At 47.5% G+C, this 16,064-nt stretch overlaps 1 protein-coding gene across 2 annotated transcripts in view; it reads left to right on the top strand.

The window, feature by feature from the left end:
- The window catches only part of LOC309556770 (F-box/LRR-repeat protein 6-like), a 46,277-nt gene extending 33,087 nt beyond the window's left edge, over positions 1–13,190 (top strand). For both annotated transcript variants that reach the window (XM_082259267.1, XM_082259268.1), the window contains exons 7-10: positions 1,117–1,230; positions 11,658–11,889; positions 12,604–12,850; positions 12,928–13,190. In XM_082259267.1, coding sequence (XP_082115393.1) covers positions 1,117–1,230; positions 11,658–11,889; positions 12,604–12,850; positions 12,928–13,084 — 750 coding nt within the window. In that variant the 3' untranslated portion in view covers positions 13,085–13,190. The remainder of the gene's footprint in view (positions 1–1,116; positions 1,231–11,657; positions 11,890–12,603; positions 12,851–12,927) is intronic.
- Positions 13,191–16,064: the final 2,874 nt, after the last annotated feature.

Raw genomic sequence — 16,064 nt, 5'->3', positions numbered from 1 at the left:
GTGGATTAACTCTGTCCCTGCCTGCCATCATGAGTGTGGATTAACCCTGTCCCTGCCTGCCATCAAGAGTGTGGATTAACCCTGTCCCTGTCTACAACCCTGAGTGTGGATTAACCCTGTCCCTGCCTACAACCCTGAGTGTGGAAATAACCCTGTCCCTGCCTGCCAACCTGGAGTGTGGATTAATCCTGTACCTGCCTGCTGGTGAGTGGATTAACCCTGGGCCTACCAGAATTCTGCCTGGACTTTGTCACCTCATTGTTTGCCTCGACCCGTGTGTGGCCCAATCCCTCACTGGCCAAGACTTTGCCCGTTCTATCGGGAGCTCCCTGTTATGGACTACCCCTGTGCGTTCTGTCCCACCTACACTTCCAATAACAACAAGTAGATGGGAATATGAGCGCTCCCCACAACAGGTATAAATTGGCACAGGAGTCACAGATAAAATATCTCAATTTATTGTAAGAGTCTTGGCATAAACACCGGTCATCAGTGGACAAAAAATGTTTAAACACCCAGATAGATGGCAATACCTGAGGTGGGAGCCAGAGTTGCGGGGTGAGGACATCGCCTAAGTCTCAAGTGGATGAGAAAGGCTTGATGGAGTGGAAACTGCCCGAGGGGCAACTTCACATGATGAAAGGGAGAGATGATCCGCAGCCTGGGGGGTTTGTGGAAGACTGCATCCCTGCTGATTGAACGGCCAGAGCTTGGGATATTTTGAGATATTTTGCAAAGAAGAATGGACAGAAATGTCCTCTCTAGATGTGCAAAGCTGGTAGAGACATCCCCAAAAAGACTTACAGCTGTAATTGCAGGGAAAGGCGGTTCTACAAAGTATTGACTCTGGGGGGTGAATACAAATGCAGCCACACTTTTCACAGATTTATTTGTATCATTTTCCTTCCACGTCACAATTATGTGCCCCTTTGTGTCGGTATTACATAATATCCCAATAAATGAATTTACGTTTTTGGTTGTAACATGAGAAAATGTGGGAAATGTTAGAGGTGTGAATACTTTTTCAAGGCGCTGTATATTCCGCCTCAGATCTATCCTTCCCTTTTGCCTTCCCCCACCTACATACCTCTGATAGTTTGTACATTTTGGTTACAGGGCGGTTGGTGCCCGGAGCTGAGGCATCTGGAGGTGGATCTTCCTTTAGAGTCGGTAATCATGGACCTTCAGGTACCCATTGAGGGGTTACAGGCTTCCTGCCCCAAGCTGGAGGTGAGTGAGGATAATACAGGTACCCTTTATATGGGCTGAAGTATTGTCAGAGTTGTATCCTTTCTATTTCTGTAAAATCACAGAAAAACCTCCATTAATGGTCCATTACTTCCACCAGCGGGAACAGCGTGAAGACGGGATATCAGCTTAGAAATTGAGTTTTGTATCTTGCCCGGGGAGTCAACAGAATTTCACAATCGCTACATTCAGAGTGTCATAATTGCACAGTCTGTACTGAATAGGAAGTATTTACTATCAGTAATGACACATTGTACAACCCTCAATACACCTTATACCTGAGATCTGCTGAAATTGAGTGGTTGGGCCAAAAATATTGACAAATTGGAGTGGATCTGATCTCAGCAAGTACCACCTACGGGGAATTCCATCCTATACTGGCAGATTCCAGGCCTTTGCAGTGTGATAGCAGCCAGCTGAAGTATCCAAGAGTATAAAAAGATGAACGAAAGGTTAAAAAAGTAGTCTTTTTGTAGCTTCTGTTTATCCACTTGTAGACCACCCACCGCATATATACTGCGGCAGGCTGGCTCGGCTGTGCGAATCGCCGTACCGCCCCTGGGGGCGGCCCGTTCTCGCCCCCCACTAGGCAGCAGGGATGCCGATGCATGGGATCAGTGGCACAGATTGCCGCCAGCCATCCGCAATTGCTCCCCGCTGAGAGAGGACAACCTGCAGTTGTAAACACAGCTGACCATTCTCTCTGAAATGACCACAGAGCGCCTGTGATCCTTCTATATAGGATCACAGGTCTCTATGTCCCTCCCCCATACAGTTAGAAAACACTCCCCTAGGCTCACAATTAACCCTTCAATCACTCCTAGGTTAATCCCTTCCCTGCCAGTGTCATTAGTACAGTGACAGTGTATATTTTTAGCACTGATTACTTTAGTACTGTCAAAAATGTCAGTTAGGGGTCCGATCTGTCTGCCGCAATGTCGCAGTCCCGCTAGAAATCGCTGATCACCGCCATTACTAGTAAAAAAAAATAAACACAACCTAAATCTTTCCCCTAGTTTGTAGACGCGATAACTTTTGTGCAAACCAATCAAAATACGCTTATTGGAATTTTTTTTACCAATAATATGTAGCAGAATACAAATTGACCTAAAATGATGAAAAATATAGATTTTTACGTTTCTTTGTTTTTTTTGGGGGGAATGTTGTTTTTTTTCAGAATAGTCGCTTCTATTTAGCCTAAAAAATAAAAATCGCACAGGTGATCAAATACCATCAAAAGAAAGCTCTATTTGTGGGGGGAAAAAAGGACATCAATTTAATTTGGGTGCTGAATCGCAAAATATAGCCTGGTCAGGAATGGGGTAAAATCTTCCGGTCTTAAAGCAGTTAAAAATACACTCATTGAGAATTTTTTTGTCAAAGACATGTAGCTAAATGCATTTTGGCCTAAATATATGACAAAAATTGAATATATTGGATATTTTTTAACTGTCAAAGTAGAAAATGTCAATTTTTTTGCAAAATTTTCGCTCTTTTTATTAATATTGCAAAAAAATGAAAAGTGCAGAGGTGATCAAATGCCACCAAAAGAAAGCTCTGTTTGTGGAAAAAAAGGACGTAAATTTTGTTTGGGTACATCGTTGCATGACCGCGCAATTGTCAGTTAAAGTCGCGCAGTGCCAAGTTGCAAAAAGTGGCCTGGACGTTGAGCAAGAAAATCCTCCGGGCTAAAGTGGTTAAAGGATGCTACAAATGATTAACTATATTTGGACCGTTCAATAGCCTGGATCTCTTTTTTATGCTCTTGGTTATCCACAGAAACCAAACCATGGTCTGTGCAGACTGGAGGGCTGTCTACTGATTACCTTCGATGTCAGCCTACACTCCCATGTGGGATATTTGGCTCACTCCAGGGAACCCATAGCTCCTCAAATTTGCTTTGTTAAACTAAAGTAGCCTTTCTCTTCCATTCATTGAAGGACACTGTCAGATCTCGTTTCGAGATGTTCACTGCTTGAAACTTGTATAGGGAACTCGTCTGGGATCTGAACCGGGGAGCTCGTCTGGGATCTGAACCGGGGAGCTCGTCTGGGATCTGAACCGGGGTGCTCGTCCGGGATCTGAACCGGGGAGCTCGTCCGGGATCTGAACCGGGGGGCTTGTCCGGGATCTGAATCGGGGGGGCTCGTCCGGGATCTGAACCGGGACCTCTCACAACATCAATTATGAATATCTGGCTCTGTCCTTCAGTAAACTGACACAAAGATTTTACGATGAGTTCCACAATGTAACTTTTACCTTCTTGCCAACTTAAGGCAGAACTAAAAAGTTTGTTGAACTGATTTCCCAAAGTGCCCATTCCAGCAATGCAGCATGCATAATCTTTCCTTCTCTCTCTGTGGCTGCTGCTGACCTCTTCTGCAGGTCTCATTCTGATTTTAGCATCTTCGTTCAGCCACCTTAATTGTGTTCTCACAGGAGTTAATGTATGAGTCTTTTCTTAAATAAAAGCCTGTCGGCCAGCAATGCCTTTTTACTCACTTTAACCACTTCCGGACACCCCACTGTATGTGTGTGCCTTGCGAAAGTATTCGGCCCCCTTGAACTTTGCGACCTTTTGCCACATTTCAGGCTTCAAACATAAAGATATAAAACTGTAATTTTTTGGGAAGAATCAACAACAAGTGGGACACAATCATGAAGTGGAACGAAATTTATTGGATATTTCAAACTTTGTTAACAAATAAAAAACTGAAAAATTGGAACTCATCGTAAAGTCTTTGTCTCAGAGTTTACTGAAGGACAGAGCCAGATATTCATAATTGATGTTGTGAGAGGTCCAGGTTCAGTTCCCGGACGAGCCCCCCCCGGTTCATATATATATATATATATATATATATATATATATATATATATATATATATATATTATACGTCATTACTTTGACCTCTGTGTTTTTTTTATACAGCAGGCGATCTTCTTTCACATAAGTGGCCCCGGCCGGGGGATTCGCCACGAGATCACTTCTAAGAGCAGCAGGAGAGGTGCCCACCCCCTGCCCGCCACTTCCCTGACGTTTTCCCCTGCTTACCGGAGCCGTCGGTAGCGGGGAAAACGATCCGATCCTCTGTGCTGATGGGCAGGAAGTTGAGTGAGGGTAAGATGGCCCCCACTCATCTCTATGCCCCTGGAGGACCAGAGCAACATCGAACGTCACTTCCGCTCAATGGCCTTAACCACTTGCCGATCAGTCGCTGTCTATATACGGCAGCAGGTCTGCAGGCTTCCGCGAATTGCCGTACCTGTATGGCGACTCGCGGAAGTGATCATGGACATGCGCGCGCATTCCGCCAGCGGGGAAGCTGAGGCGTGGAGCCGGCAGCTGCAATTGCCACCAGTCACCCACGATCACTCCCCGTAGAGAGAGAACGGCGGCCCGGTGTTAACATGGTACACAGGTTCCTGTGATGATTCAATAAGCCCATCCCCCACACAGTTAGAAAGTACCCCCTAGGGACACATGTAACACTTTGATCACCCCTGGGTTAACCCCTTCAATGCCAGTGTCATTAGTACAGTGACAGTGCATATTTTTAGCACTGATTACTGTAGTAATGTCACTGGTCCCCCATAAAGTGTCAAAAATGTAAGTTAAGTGTCCAATCTGTCCACCGCAATGTCACAGTCCCGCTAAAAATCGCAGATCACCGCCATTACTAGTAAAAAATAAATAAAAATGACATAAATCTTTCCCGTAGTTAGTAGACGCGATACCTTATGCGCAAACCAATCAATATACACTTATTGGGATTTTTTTTACCAAAAATATATAGCAGAAAACAAATTGGCCTAAAATTATGAAAAAACTCGATTTTAAAATTATTTTTATTGGGAATGTTATATAGCAGAAAGGGAAAAAGTTTTTTTTTTTTTTTTCAGAATTGTCGCTATTTTTTTGTTTATAGCGCAAAAAATAAAAATCACACAGGTTATCAAATACCACCAAATGAAAGCTCTATTTGTGGGGGAAAAAAGGACATCCATTTTATTTGGGTACAGTGTGGCACGACGGCGCAATTGTCCATTGTAAGCAGCGTCAGGCGTTTTCTTTTTGCAGCCTAAAAACGCCCCTCCATGTTATTCTATGGCCTCATGCACACTCAGACGTTTTTGAGCTGTAAGTGGCTTAGGCGTTTTTAGGCTGCAACAAGAACCCACCACCTGCGCGTTCTGAGGACCAGCGTTACAGCGTTAAAAACGCCTGACGCTGCTAAAAGCTGAATAACTTTGCTTAACGTGCGTTAAGCCACGTTATACGTTTTTTTTTCTTCCATTCAAAATCAATGGTTCCCTATGGGATCCTATTGATTTGAATGGAGGTCGCACCGCAACACCGCAAGTCGGATCCGACTTGCGGGGTGACTTGCGCTGTGGGAATCTTGAGGGGGAACGCCACGCCAAAATGGGAAAAAAACGGCGTGGGGTCCCCCCCAGGGTTCCAAACCAGGCCCTTCGGGTCTGTTATGGAATTTGAGGGTAGCCCCATGCCGAAAAAACGGCGTGGGGTCCCCCCCAAAATCCATACCAGACCCTTAACCGAGCATGCAGCCCGGCAGGCCAGGAAAGGGGAGGGGACGAGCGAGCGGCCCCACCCCCCCTGGACCACACCAGGCCACATGCCCTCAACATGGGGGGGTGTTGGTGCTTTGGGGCAGGGGGAGCTCTGCACCCCCCACCTCAAAGCACCTTGCCCCCATGTTGATGAGGACAAGGGCCTCATCCCCACAACCCTGGCCGGTGGTTGTGGGGGTCTGCGGGCAGGGGGCTCATCGGAATCTGGAAGCCCCCTTTAACAAGGGGGCACCCCAGATCCCGGACCCCCTCCCTATGTGAATGGGTATGGGGTACACTGTACTCCTACCCATTCACCCCATAAAAGGCAGTGTATGGAAATAACGACAAGAGACGTTTTGGAAAGTTTATTAAAAATCTTCATCCGACTCTTCTTGTCTTCTCCTCTCCGGGGTCTTCTCCGGGGTCTTCTGCTCTTTTGCTGTCCGCCCTTCTTGTCTTCTCCTCTCCTCTCTTGTTAAAGGGGGCTTCCAGATTCCGATGAGCCCCCTGCCCGCAGACCCCCACAACCACCGGCCAGGGTTGTGGGGATGAGGCCCTTGTCCTCATCAACATGGGGGCAAGGTGCTTTGAGGTGGGGGGTGCAGAGCTCCCCCTGCCCCAAAGCACCAACACCCCCCCATGTTGAGGGCATGTGGCCTGGTGTGGTCCAGGGGGGGTGGGGCCGCTCGCTCGTCCCCTCCCCTTTCCTGGCCTGCCGGGCTGCATGCTCGGATAAGGGTTTGGTATGGATTCTGGGGGGGACCCCATGCCGTTTTTTCGGCATGGGGCTACCCTCAAATTCCATAACAGACCCGAAGGGCCTGGTTTGGAACCCTGGGGGGGACCCCCACGCCGTTTTTTTCCCATTTTGGCGTGGAGTTCCCCCTCAAGATTCTCACAGCGCAAGTCGCCCCGCAAGTCGGATCCGACTTGCGGTGTTGCGGTGCGACCTCCATTCAAATCAATAGGCTCCCATAGGGAACCATTGATTTTGAATGGAAGAAAAAAAAACGCTGCTAAAAGCAACGTGGCAAAACGTGCAATAACGCCAATGGAAAAAGCTACTGAAAGCACGTTTTTACAGCTGCTTTTTCCGGCGTCAGAACTAACTTTGACGTACGTTTTTTCTAACGCCCCGTGTGCATGGGGCCTTAGATGTGAGGTCTTTTTGACCCCAGATCTCACATTAAAGAGGACCTGTCCTGCTTATTTCTAATACAAGGGATGTTTACATTTCTGTAATAGGAATAAAAGTGACCAAAACATTTTTTTTAAAAGGGATAAATAAATAAGAAAAAAAGAAAATTTAAAACGCCCTGTCCCTGTTAGTTTGCGCACAGAAGCAAACGCATGCGCAAGTCGCTCCCACATATGTAAATGGTGTTCAAACCACACATGTGAGGTATCGCCGCGATCGTTAGAGCGACAGCAATAATTCTATCCCTAGACCTCCTCTGTAACTCTAAACTGGTAACCTGTAGAAGTTTTTAAAATGTCGCCTATGGGGATTTTTAAGTACCAATGTTTGTCGCCATTCCGCGAGCGTGCGCAATTTTGAAGCATGACATGTTGGATATCTACTGTATTTACTCGGCGTAACATCATCATTGACGTTATACAAAAACTTGGGCTACCTTTTACTGTTTTCTTTTTTTTAATTAAATAAAAGTGAATTTTTCCCTAAAAGACTATTTTGCAATTAATGCTACTCCTGACACCTCCGCTCTCACTCAGTGGGAAGCCCACAAATGCGTGGTCTCGGCAGCTGTTCGAAAGCAAAGGGAAGCCCTCATTTCCGATCTCCTGACGCGCATCCGTATCCTTGAACTTGCTCATAAACAAACCCTTGCACAAGACGCCCTAGCCGCTCTCAATGCCGCACTTGCACAGGTTACAGAGGAACTAGACAGGAAAACCAAGTGTAGCTTACTTTTGTCGCAGAAGCTTTTTTATGAACAGGCTAATAAGAATGGCCGGCTCCTCGCGACGTCTCTCTGACAAAAGAAAGCAAAAACTGTTGTTCACTCTCTTTGCTCGGCCTCTGGCTCGCTGGTGTCCAATAATAGAGACATCGCCGCGGAATTTGAAAACTTTTATTGCAAATTATACAACCTAGATTCTGCTCATCCCCATCCCCCTTCTGGTCCCTCCAGATCTCAAGCCATCTCTGACTTCTTGGCTTCTAACATGCCTTATGCTATATTCCCTGACTTTCGGAGTAAGTTAGATGTCCCAATCTCCCAATTGGAATGGTAAAAGGCTCTTAAACAGATGCAACCAAACAAAAGCCCTGGCCCTGACGGTCTATCGGTGGCATATTATAAACCCTTCCCCAATCTCCTAGTCACCCCATTTTTGGCAGCCTTCAACTCCCTTGTCTTCTCGTATGCTTGAGGCCCACATTGTAGTTATCCCGAAAGATGGGAAGGATCCAATATCCCCAGCTAATTACAGGCAGATTTTGTTGCTCAATGTGGACGTCAAGCTTTTCGCAAAAATAATGGCTAATAGATTGCTTCCTCTCCCCTCCAAAGGCATCCACACTGACCAAGTCGGTATTATCCCTGGCCGTGAGGCCAGGGATAACACCATCAAAGCACTTAATCTACACCACGTCCTCTCGGTCCCCAAACAGAAGGGGTTCTTGCTCTCCTTATACGCCGAGAAGGCATTCGATAGGGTCTCATAGGAATACATGGTGGCTACGCTCTCCGCATGGGGTCTGGGCCCCCCAATTCTTAGCTTCATTTTGGCTTTATATGCTAAACTGCAGGCCCGGGTCCGAGTGAGCGACACCCTATTGAATGCCTTCGGTATTTCCAACGGTACCAGACAGGGATGTCCCCTGTCGCCCCTGATTTTTGTTTTAACCTTAGAACCCTTACTACACAGCATTTGGCATAATGACACGATTCACGGGGTCAAGTTCGCCGACAGAACATACAAGGTTGCTGCTTACGCAGATGACCTCCTATTGTTTCTATCAGATCCGGTCACGACCCTCCCCGCACTTCTGAAATTATTCGATGATTACGCTTCCCTCCCCAACTTTAAGATTAATTTTTCTAAATCCTTCGCCCTAAATGTTACCCTACCCCCACAAGATGTGATACGCTGTCAAGCAAATTACCGCTTCACCTGGAATTCGGACTCGATTACTTACCTAGGAATTAAAATCCCATCCAACCTCCAACATCTATACGACCGTAATTTTCCCCCGCTCATCGCCCAAATCTCAAAGGACCTGCGGTCTTGGACCAAACTTATGTTCTCCTGGTTTGGTAGGGCGGCAATATTGAAGATGAACATCCTGCCACATCTACTTTACGTTCTGCAGACAATCCCCATTTTGCTCCCACTGTCCTTTTTTAAACTTTACAAACGCATCAGTACTGCTTTTCTATGGCACGACAAGCAGCCGCGCATCTCATATGACCACCTAACACTGCTTAAACACAAGGGGGGAATTGGACTCCCGGACATCGGTAATTACTATGCTGCCTGTCACCTCACTAGAATAGTGGACTGGAACGTACACAAATCTCACAAAGACTGGGTGACCATCGAAGGGGGTTTTACCTCTTTAGATCTTCGCTCCTTACCTTGGCTCATGGATACTCATGTCCCTAGCACACTTAAGCTCCACCCCCTCATCGGCCCCTCTCTTCGTGTCTTTCGGTCGCTGTGTGCAAAATGGAACGTTTCCATGATTCCAGGCCCCATGACCCCGATTTGTTTGAACCCTGACTTCCCGCCAGGTATGCACCGTAACTACTTGGCCGCCAATTGGTCCCTTGACCAAATGCGCGTCCATCACCTGTGGGGGGATGACTCAGTGCTCTCTGCCTCCTCCGTGGCTGAGAAAACGGGTAAACCCCCATACCCCAATGGTCCTACCTACTGCTCACGCAGTATCTTAAATCTCTGGCCCGCAAATATCCCTGCCATCCACTACACCGTTCGACTGTCTCTGTCAACAGAACGAGCCGATTCGCAAGCTTATTTCCACTATTCACTCCCTTCTATTAGATAGCCCTGACCAGCAAAAACTCAAACGTTGCGAACTATGGGAAGCGGAGCTTGCTATCTCATTCTCTCTGGAGGAATGGGAAAATATTTTCACCAATAACCACAAATGCTCCCTTAACGTTACTACACAAGAAAGTGGATACAAAATAGTATCCCATTGGTATCGCACTCCTACACTGTTACACAAACTTTTCCCCTCTGCTTCGCCGACTTGTTGGAGATGTTTGGCTGAGCCTGGCACGCTCTTGCACGTCCTTTGGTCCTGCCCACGCTTATCTTCCTTCTGGCAAGAAGTAAAACCGGATTGTCACGCAGGTGACCACGTTTGATTTAGCTTTCACGCCAGCCCAATACCTCTTACACCATTCCCCTACCTCCAGCAGGACATACTCGAAAGTCCCTCATGATACTCATGGTAAACGCGGCTAGGCAATGTATCCCCGCGCTTTGGAAATCTACACAAGCCCCCTCCATCAAACAATGGCTCTTACGCATTAAAAAAGTGGCTGAGATGGAAGAACTTATCTACATTGCGAGAGATACCCCTTCTAAGTATCATAAAAAATGGGCCTGTTGGATTCACTATACCTCAACGCCTGAATATGCCCGTCTCTGCCAATGAGGATCTTTGTTTTTGGACTCTCTCGTTCTACGAATGTTTTAACTGAAGTCGACCTCCTCTCCTAGATTCTGCCTCGTCCCTCTCTTATTCCGTGTGGCCTGCCTAACACTCCCCCATTCCCTCCCCCCCTTTTTTCTTTTTTTTCTTCCTTCCTTCCCCCCCCCCTCTTCTTCCTTACTCTTCCCCTCCCCCCCCCTACCTGCCCTTACCCCCCTAGTCCTTTTCATCTCTGTTCCTGCTGGGTGCATATTTGCCTCCGGGCGGGCCCGATAGGCAAGCACCCCTCATGTCCTCTACACATCAGTAGCTTGGCCGTTACCGTACTGACAACTCCCTCTTTCCCGTTCCCGGATGCTACGCGCCCAGAGTATGGGCCCTACCCAGGACCTAACCAGACCACATAGAGGTTCTCCATTTGGGGTTTCTTCACTCCTCTGAGCCTTCCCTTTCTCTCTTTTTTCTGGGATTAGTAGAAAGCTTGGGCTTGGCTTTGCTCTCGGACACTGGGTCTTCATAATTGTTCTAGTGCTTGCTGGTTATCATGCTGATTATTTTTCCAAAATAATGTTTTTTCTCCTGCCACCTTTTGTACGCTTCAGGTCCCCACTGAATCTCCACATATTCCAAGCTGGATAGTTGTCCTATATTAGCTCTGTTTTTCCCCCATTTTCTTTATGCATATGTGTTCTGTTATGCCTGTATTCTGCTGATGTTTGTACACTTTTATACCTCAATAAAATATTTTGGGGGGGGGGGGGGGAGTGAATTTTTCATCAAAAATTGTTTTTGTAAGACCACTGTGCAAATACGGTGTGACAAAAAATATTGCAATGATCTCCATTTTATTTTCTAGGATTATTAAAAAATTATAATGTTTGGGGGTTCTTAGTAATTTTCTATCAAAAAATACTGATTTTAACTTGTAAACAACAAATGTCAGAAATCAGCCCGGTCCTTACGTGGTTAAATTCAAATCTATGAAAAGTTTTTCTGAAATTCTGTTCTATAAGATAGAAAGTGTTGCTTGGGAATCCTAACGCTCCGAGTCATGTGACTGATGGAGGGATCAGCTGATTGGGGGAAGTCAGTTCTATGCAATGTGTTGAGGTGTAGGTGACAGGTCCTCTATAGTTGGTACTGTTGGGATGGTCATATGATGAGCTTGCTTCTTCCTCTGTTGCAGGTGCTGAGACTGTTAAATGTCTTGTGGAAGGCAAAACCCGTACCTCGAACCTCCACTGGTGCCTCTGGTTTTCCTGAGCTGCAGGAGCTGTGCCTCGCCACTTCCAGCTCCTCCTGGGTCGATGATGGCATCTGCCAGAGGCTGCTGAAAGGTTCTAGCAAGCTGCGAGTTCTAGACCTGCGGGGATGTTACAGGATCTCGCCAAGGGGACTGTGGGACCTCCCATGTACTGGTCAGTATCTGAGCAACTCCAGAGCCCATCCCCCGTATTCCTGGTGTGAGTGTCCGCCTAATAATTGCAGAGGTGGCAGGGGGGATTTTGGGGGTATGAAGTGGGCCCCATCCTCCAGGGCCCCCGTGGTCACACTGCTGGTCTGTTCTCCCTGGAGTTGTAGGTCTGTCTGTAGCACCCTGATTGGCTGCCTGTGGGGGCTCAGCATGTACAGGCTCAGGAGGTGTCCTTCAGGTTTTTTAAAGAGGAACTTCAGGTGAAGTCCGCAGCTACAAATAATAATAAATTAATCTATTTACTGCCTGGAATCCAGCGCTGTCTTCCTGCAGCCAATTCTTCCTACAGCTGCGGGTCCCCGGATTAATCACAGCCAGATCCTCGCTGCACATTGATCAGCACCCGGGGCTGCCAGCGTCCCCCCTTCTATAGGGGGTAAAATATCCCTTTCTGTGTCTGAATTCCCGTGTCCCCTAAGAAAGATTTCACAGGAAGTACAAAAATCTTTTTATTTCATTCCTTCAGTTGATGACAATTCTCTATGAAATTCTCTCTTCCCCCCCCCCCCTCTCTCTCTCGCTCTCTCTCTTTCTTTCTTTCTCTCTCTCTCTCTCTCTCTCGCTCTCTCTCTTTCTTTCTCTCTCTCTCTCTCTCTCTCCCTCCTTCTCCCTCCTTCAGTTGGGATCTCTGAATCTAATCTTTGATTATCTTCATCAGATGTGGAGCACCTCTTCCTGGGTTTGTACTGCAGCATTAGGTTGTCGTCATCAATGGTTTCTGGGTCCCATCTACTGACCAGTAAATGGGGGCACAGCCTGCAGGAACTGGACCTAACAAGTCAGGGATACACAGAAGAGGATTTGGCAGAAGCCTTGCATAATTTCACCAGAGGAAGTGGTGAAGGAAATGACACACTCCGATCCTTGAACCTCTCAGGAACTAGATCCACGTGCCAGGCTGTCAGGTGATCATTCCACAATATAGATGTTTGTAGTGATATTCTTCCCACCCTGCAGAGTACTGACCCTTCTTTCTCTGCAGAGATGTCCTCCTCAGCTGCCGGTCCCTCACCCACCTTGACCTGTCCTCCTGCCGCAACATTCCTCGAGGGCTGAAACGTGTCTACCGTGGCAGAGAAGACATTGAGCTGTGTCTGGCTGATCTGACCAAGAAACTTCAGGAGGCAGAAGAGCAGTGACCCAGCCTAAGAACTCAATCCATTGAACTAAAGTATTTAGTGGATTTCCTGTGCTCATTCCAAGATCTTCTCCAACTGGAGCAAGAGAATTACATTTTAAGCAAGAACAACTGTTAGCAAATAAAAGATTTGATATCCTGCGCAGAAACTTGCGCACCTCAGGTTCATTCGTTTATTAGGGCCCTTTCATCTTCATTGTTGTGTGGAGGGCTAAATCTGTATTTGCTGTTTTATGCACCTTTTATTTGAATGTTTTGATGCCCTATTGTTGTAATTTGTACAAAGTTTTAATAAAGTTAACCTGTTTAATTAAAAAAAAAAAAGATATTATATCCTGCAATATGGAGGGTGTGGTGTACGTAGTGGAATGCCCATGCAGCCTACAATACGTAGAAAGAACCAAAAGACCCCTATATAAGAGGATACAAGAACATATGCAAAATATATGTAGCACTGCCCCCTTGAGGATTGCTGGATATTACACTTTCGGGTCCCCCTGGGTTACCGTTAGCAACTCTGGTTTTCACAATTTAACACTTTACTTCTTGGCTCAGTCAATGATCAGTCCAGGGGTTTGTAGTTCTTTTTGGTGTTTTTATTTTAAATAGGGATGGGGAAGGGAATAGTGGGATACTCCAGATTACCTATTCACAAGATATGAGGACTCACAAGATATGAGGACTCCCGTCTGATGATGCAGCCAGGCTGCTGATTCAGCCTGCCACTAGGTGAATTTGGATTAAGATTCTATCCAGAAGACTTGATGAACTAATTCTCTTCAGGATACTCTCCTAGTATCCCCTTTCACTTGAAATACTGACATCCATCCTCTGACTATCCTACTCTGGGGTGGCACCCCCTCAGGTCAGGCCCCTTGACACGATCCCCTCCTTTTCCCCTTTTAATCAGTTCTCCTGGACCTCTGGGTTCCGTTCCTTTGATGCCCAGGCCGACCGCCTGCGACCACATGCCACCACTACAGAGGAGGAAGCAGCCGCCACCCTCCCTCTGAGACTCTGCTCACCAGTCAAATGAGGGATCTCGGCCTGATGGCCCAAAGGATCTTGTTAAAACATTTGGTAAAGCTGGCTTCTGATAGTAACAGAAGCATGACACCAAGTGACTACTGAAGTCCTCCGAACAGAAAGTCTGTTGTGCGTTAGAGGGTCGGCCGTCTTTTGGTGGTACTACACAGTGGTAGCATTTCTGCTGATTTCCTAATCCCTTTTGTAAGGATAGAAGGGAAAGGGGATATGGGAATAGGGCTTTGGCCCTGGCAACAACAGCTTGAACTTGTGCTGGAACTTGCACTTGAACTTCGGGCTCACCAGCCCCTTTGCTTTCAACAACTTTTAGGCTAGCCAGCTTTGTAACAATAGTATCTCTGCAAGGGCGAGATCCTACATCTTTAGCAGTAACGGTCAGGATGAGGGATCCGGAAAGACTTCCTCTCAAAGTCCTGGACACAAACAGACCCAGCCTGGCCAGTTCTGTTTGGGCGGCGGACCTACACACAGTATATGTAGATGGCCCTCCCTAGGTTCCAATTGGTCTTTACAGAGCAGAAGCTGTCCCATAGCTCAGGCCTTTCTTTGTTCTGATAAGGCTAGGGGATGTAAAGGAACTCCCTAATCGCATCGTTGCAACACTCTTCTCTTCTGCCCTCGATCTCCAACAATCTCCCAAGGAGCGTAGGGGTGATTGTACCTTTAATCCAGGGCCACCTTCCTCTGTATGAAACATTGACATCTTGAGAACCTGGGAAGGGTCTGTCGATTTCCTCTTCCAGATGGGGAGTATAGGGTCTCTGTTCTCCGGATGAGCTTTGAGTAGTTCTCGTTCTGATCCCGATCCCGGGTGTAGGTATGAGGTGGGGACAAATCTGGAAACCTCGTAGCATAGGCCTCACAGAACCCCAAATTCCTGGCACACTGCATGCGTACCACAAAATCCCTTGTCTCCTCATCAGGTAAGCTGGGACTTGCAGAGCTGCTCCTTTCATCTGCTCCCCAGTCCCACTCTTTCTCTTCCTCCGACTTCCACACATCTATTCCTTCTTCCAAGGACCCGAACCAATGCTGGAAGCTGGGTGACCCTACATCAATGGCTCCGGCCTCCTCCCCACTGGACACACTGGAAGCCTCTCTCTCGGGAGTCCATTGATTCTCCTCTGCCTTGATTGAAGCCGTGGATTCTGCCTGTGCAGGTATAGCTAGCCCTCTTCCTGGCCGCAACTCGGCCTGTATCACCTGGGTACATTTCACCTCCGAGGTGGGAGTCTCCCTGGTCTGGCATATGGTAGTGTAAGTCTGCCCCACTGGCCCCGACTCCAGTAACGCTCCTAATACTACCCTTCCTCTGCCCACAGAGATCCTCAGAGGCACCAGCGCTTCCTGAGTGAATCTTGTCTCCCAACTCACACACAGCTTCCTGGGCCGACAATCACTCTGCACCACCTGCACAAGTAGTTCAACGCAGCGTCAACACTGACTCCAGGCCTGCAGCCGCAAGGACACATTCAAGCACCCGCCACATACCAGCCCGAGATGTTCCTTGCTTCCTCAACTGCACAGCGCCAGTCTTCTGTTGGAATCACCAGAGTTAGTCCTGTGGGACACCGGAGTTCGGTTGGTGCCCATCAGCTTCTCAGGTACTCCGTCAACATGTGGGATAGCCCCTGTGCTCTGGCTCACTCCGGCCAGCGCCATCTTGCTCTTCTACACGTGTCTGCTACTCAGCTACACCCGAAGGCGGAAGTGATGTTTCAACTCTCTTCCTTCTTTCAGACTGGCAGTCTATGGGTGCCAACCCCGCCCACAACTCCAGGCTAGCTGACTCTTCGGCGGTGGCACCTCCTGTTAGGCAGATCCCTTCAGCGTGCGCTTTCCCGCGCGGCACAGTAATCTCTTCGCTGCTGCTTCAACTCTGCCTAGCCAGCACGAATGTCACTGCGTGGTCGATTGTGTTCACCGACACATAC

This window comes from Pelophylax lessonae (genome assembly GCF_965119305.1).
Source record: "Pelophylax lessonae genome assembly, chromosome: 5".
Classification (NCBI taxonomy): Eukaryota; Metazoa; Chordata; class Amphibia; order Anura; family Ranidae; genus Pelophylax; species Pelophylax lessonae.
This window is presented reverse-complemented; position numbering and strand designations above follow the sequence as displayed.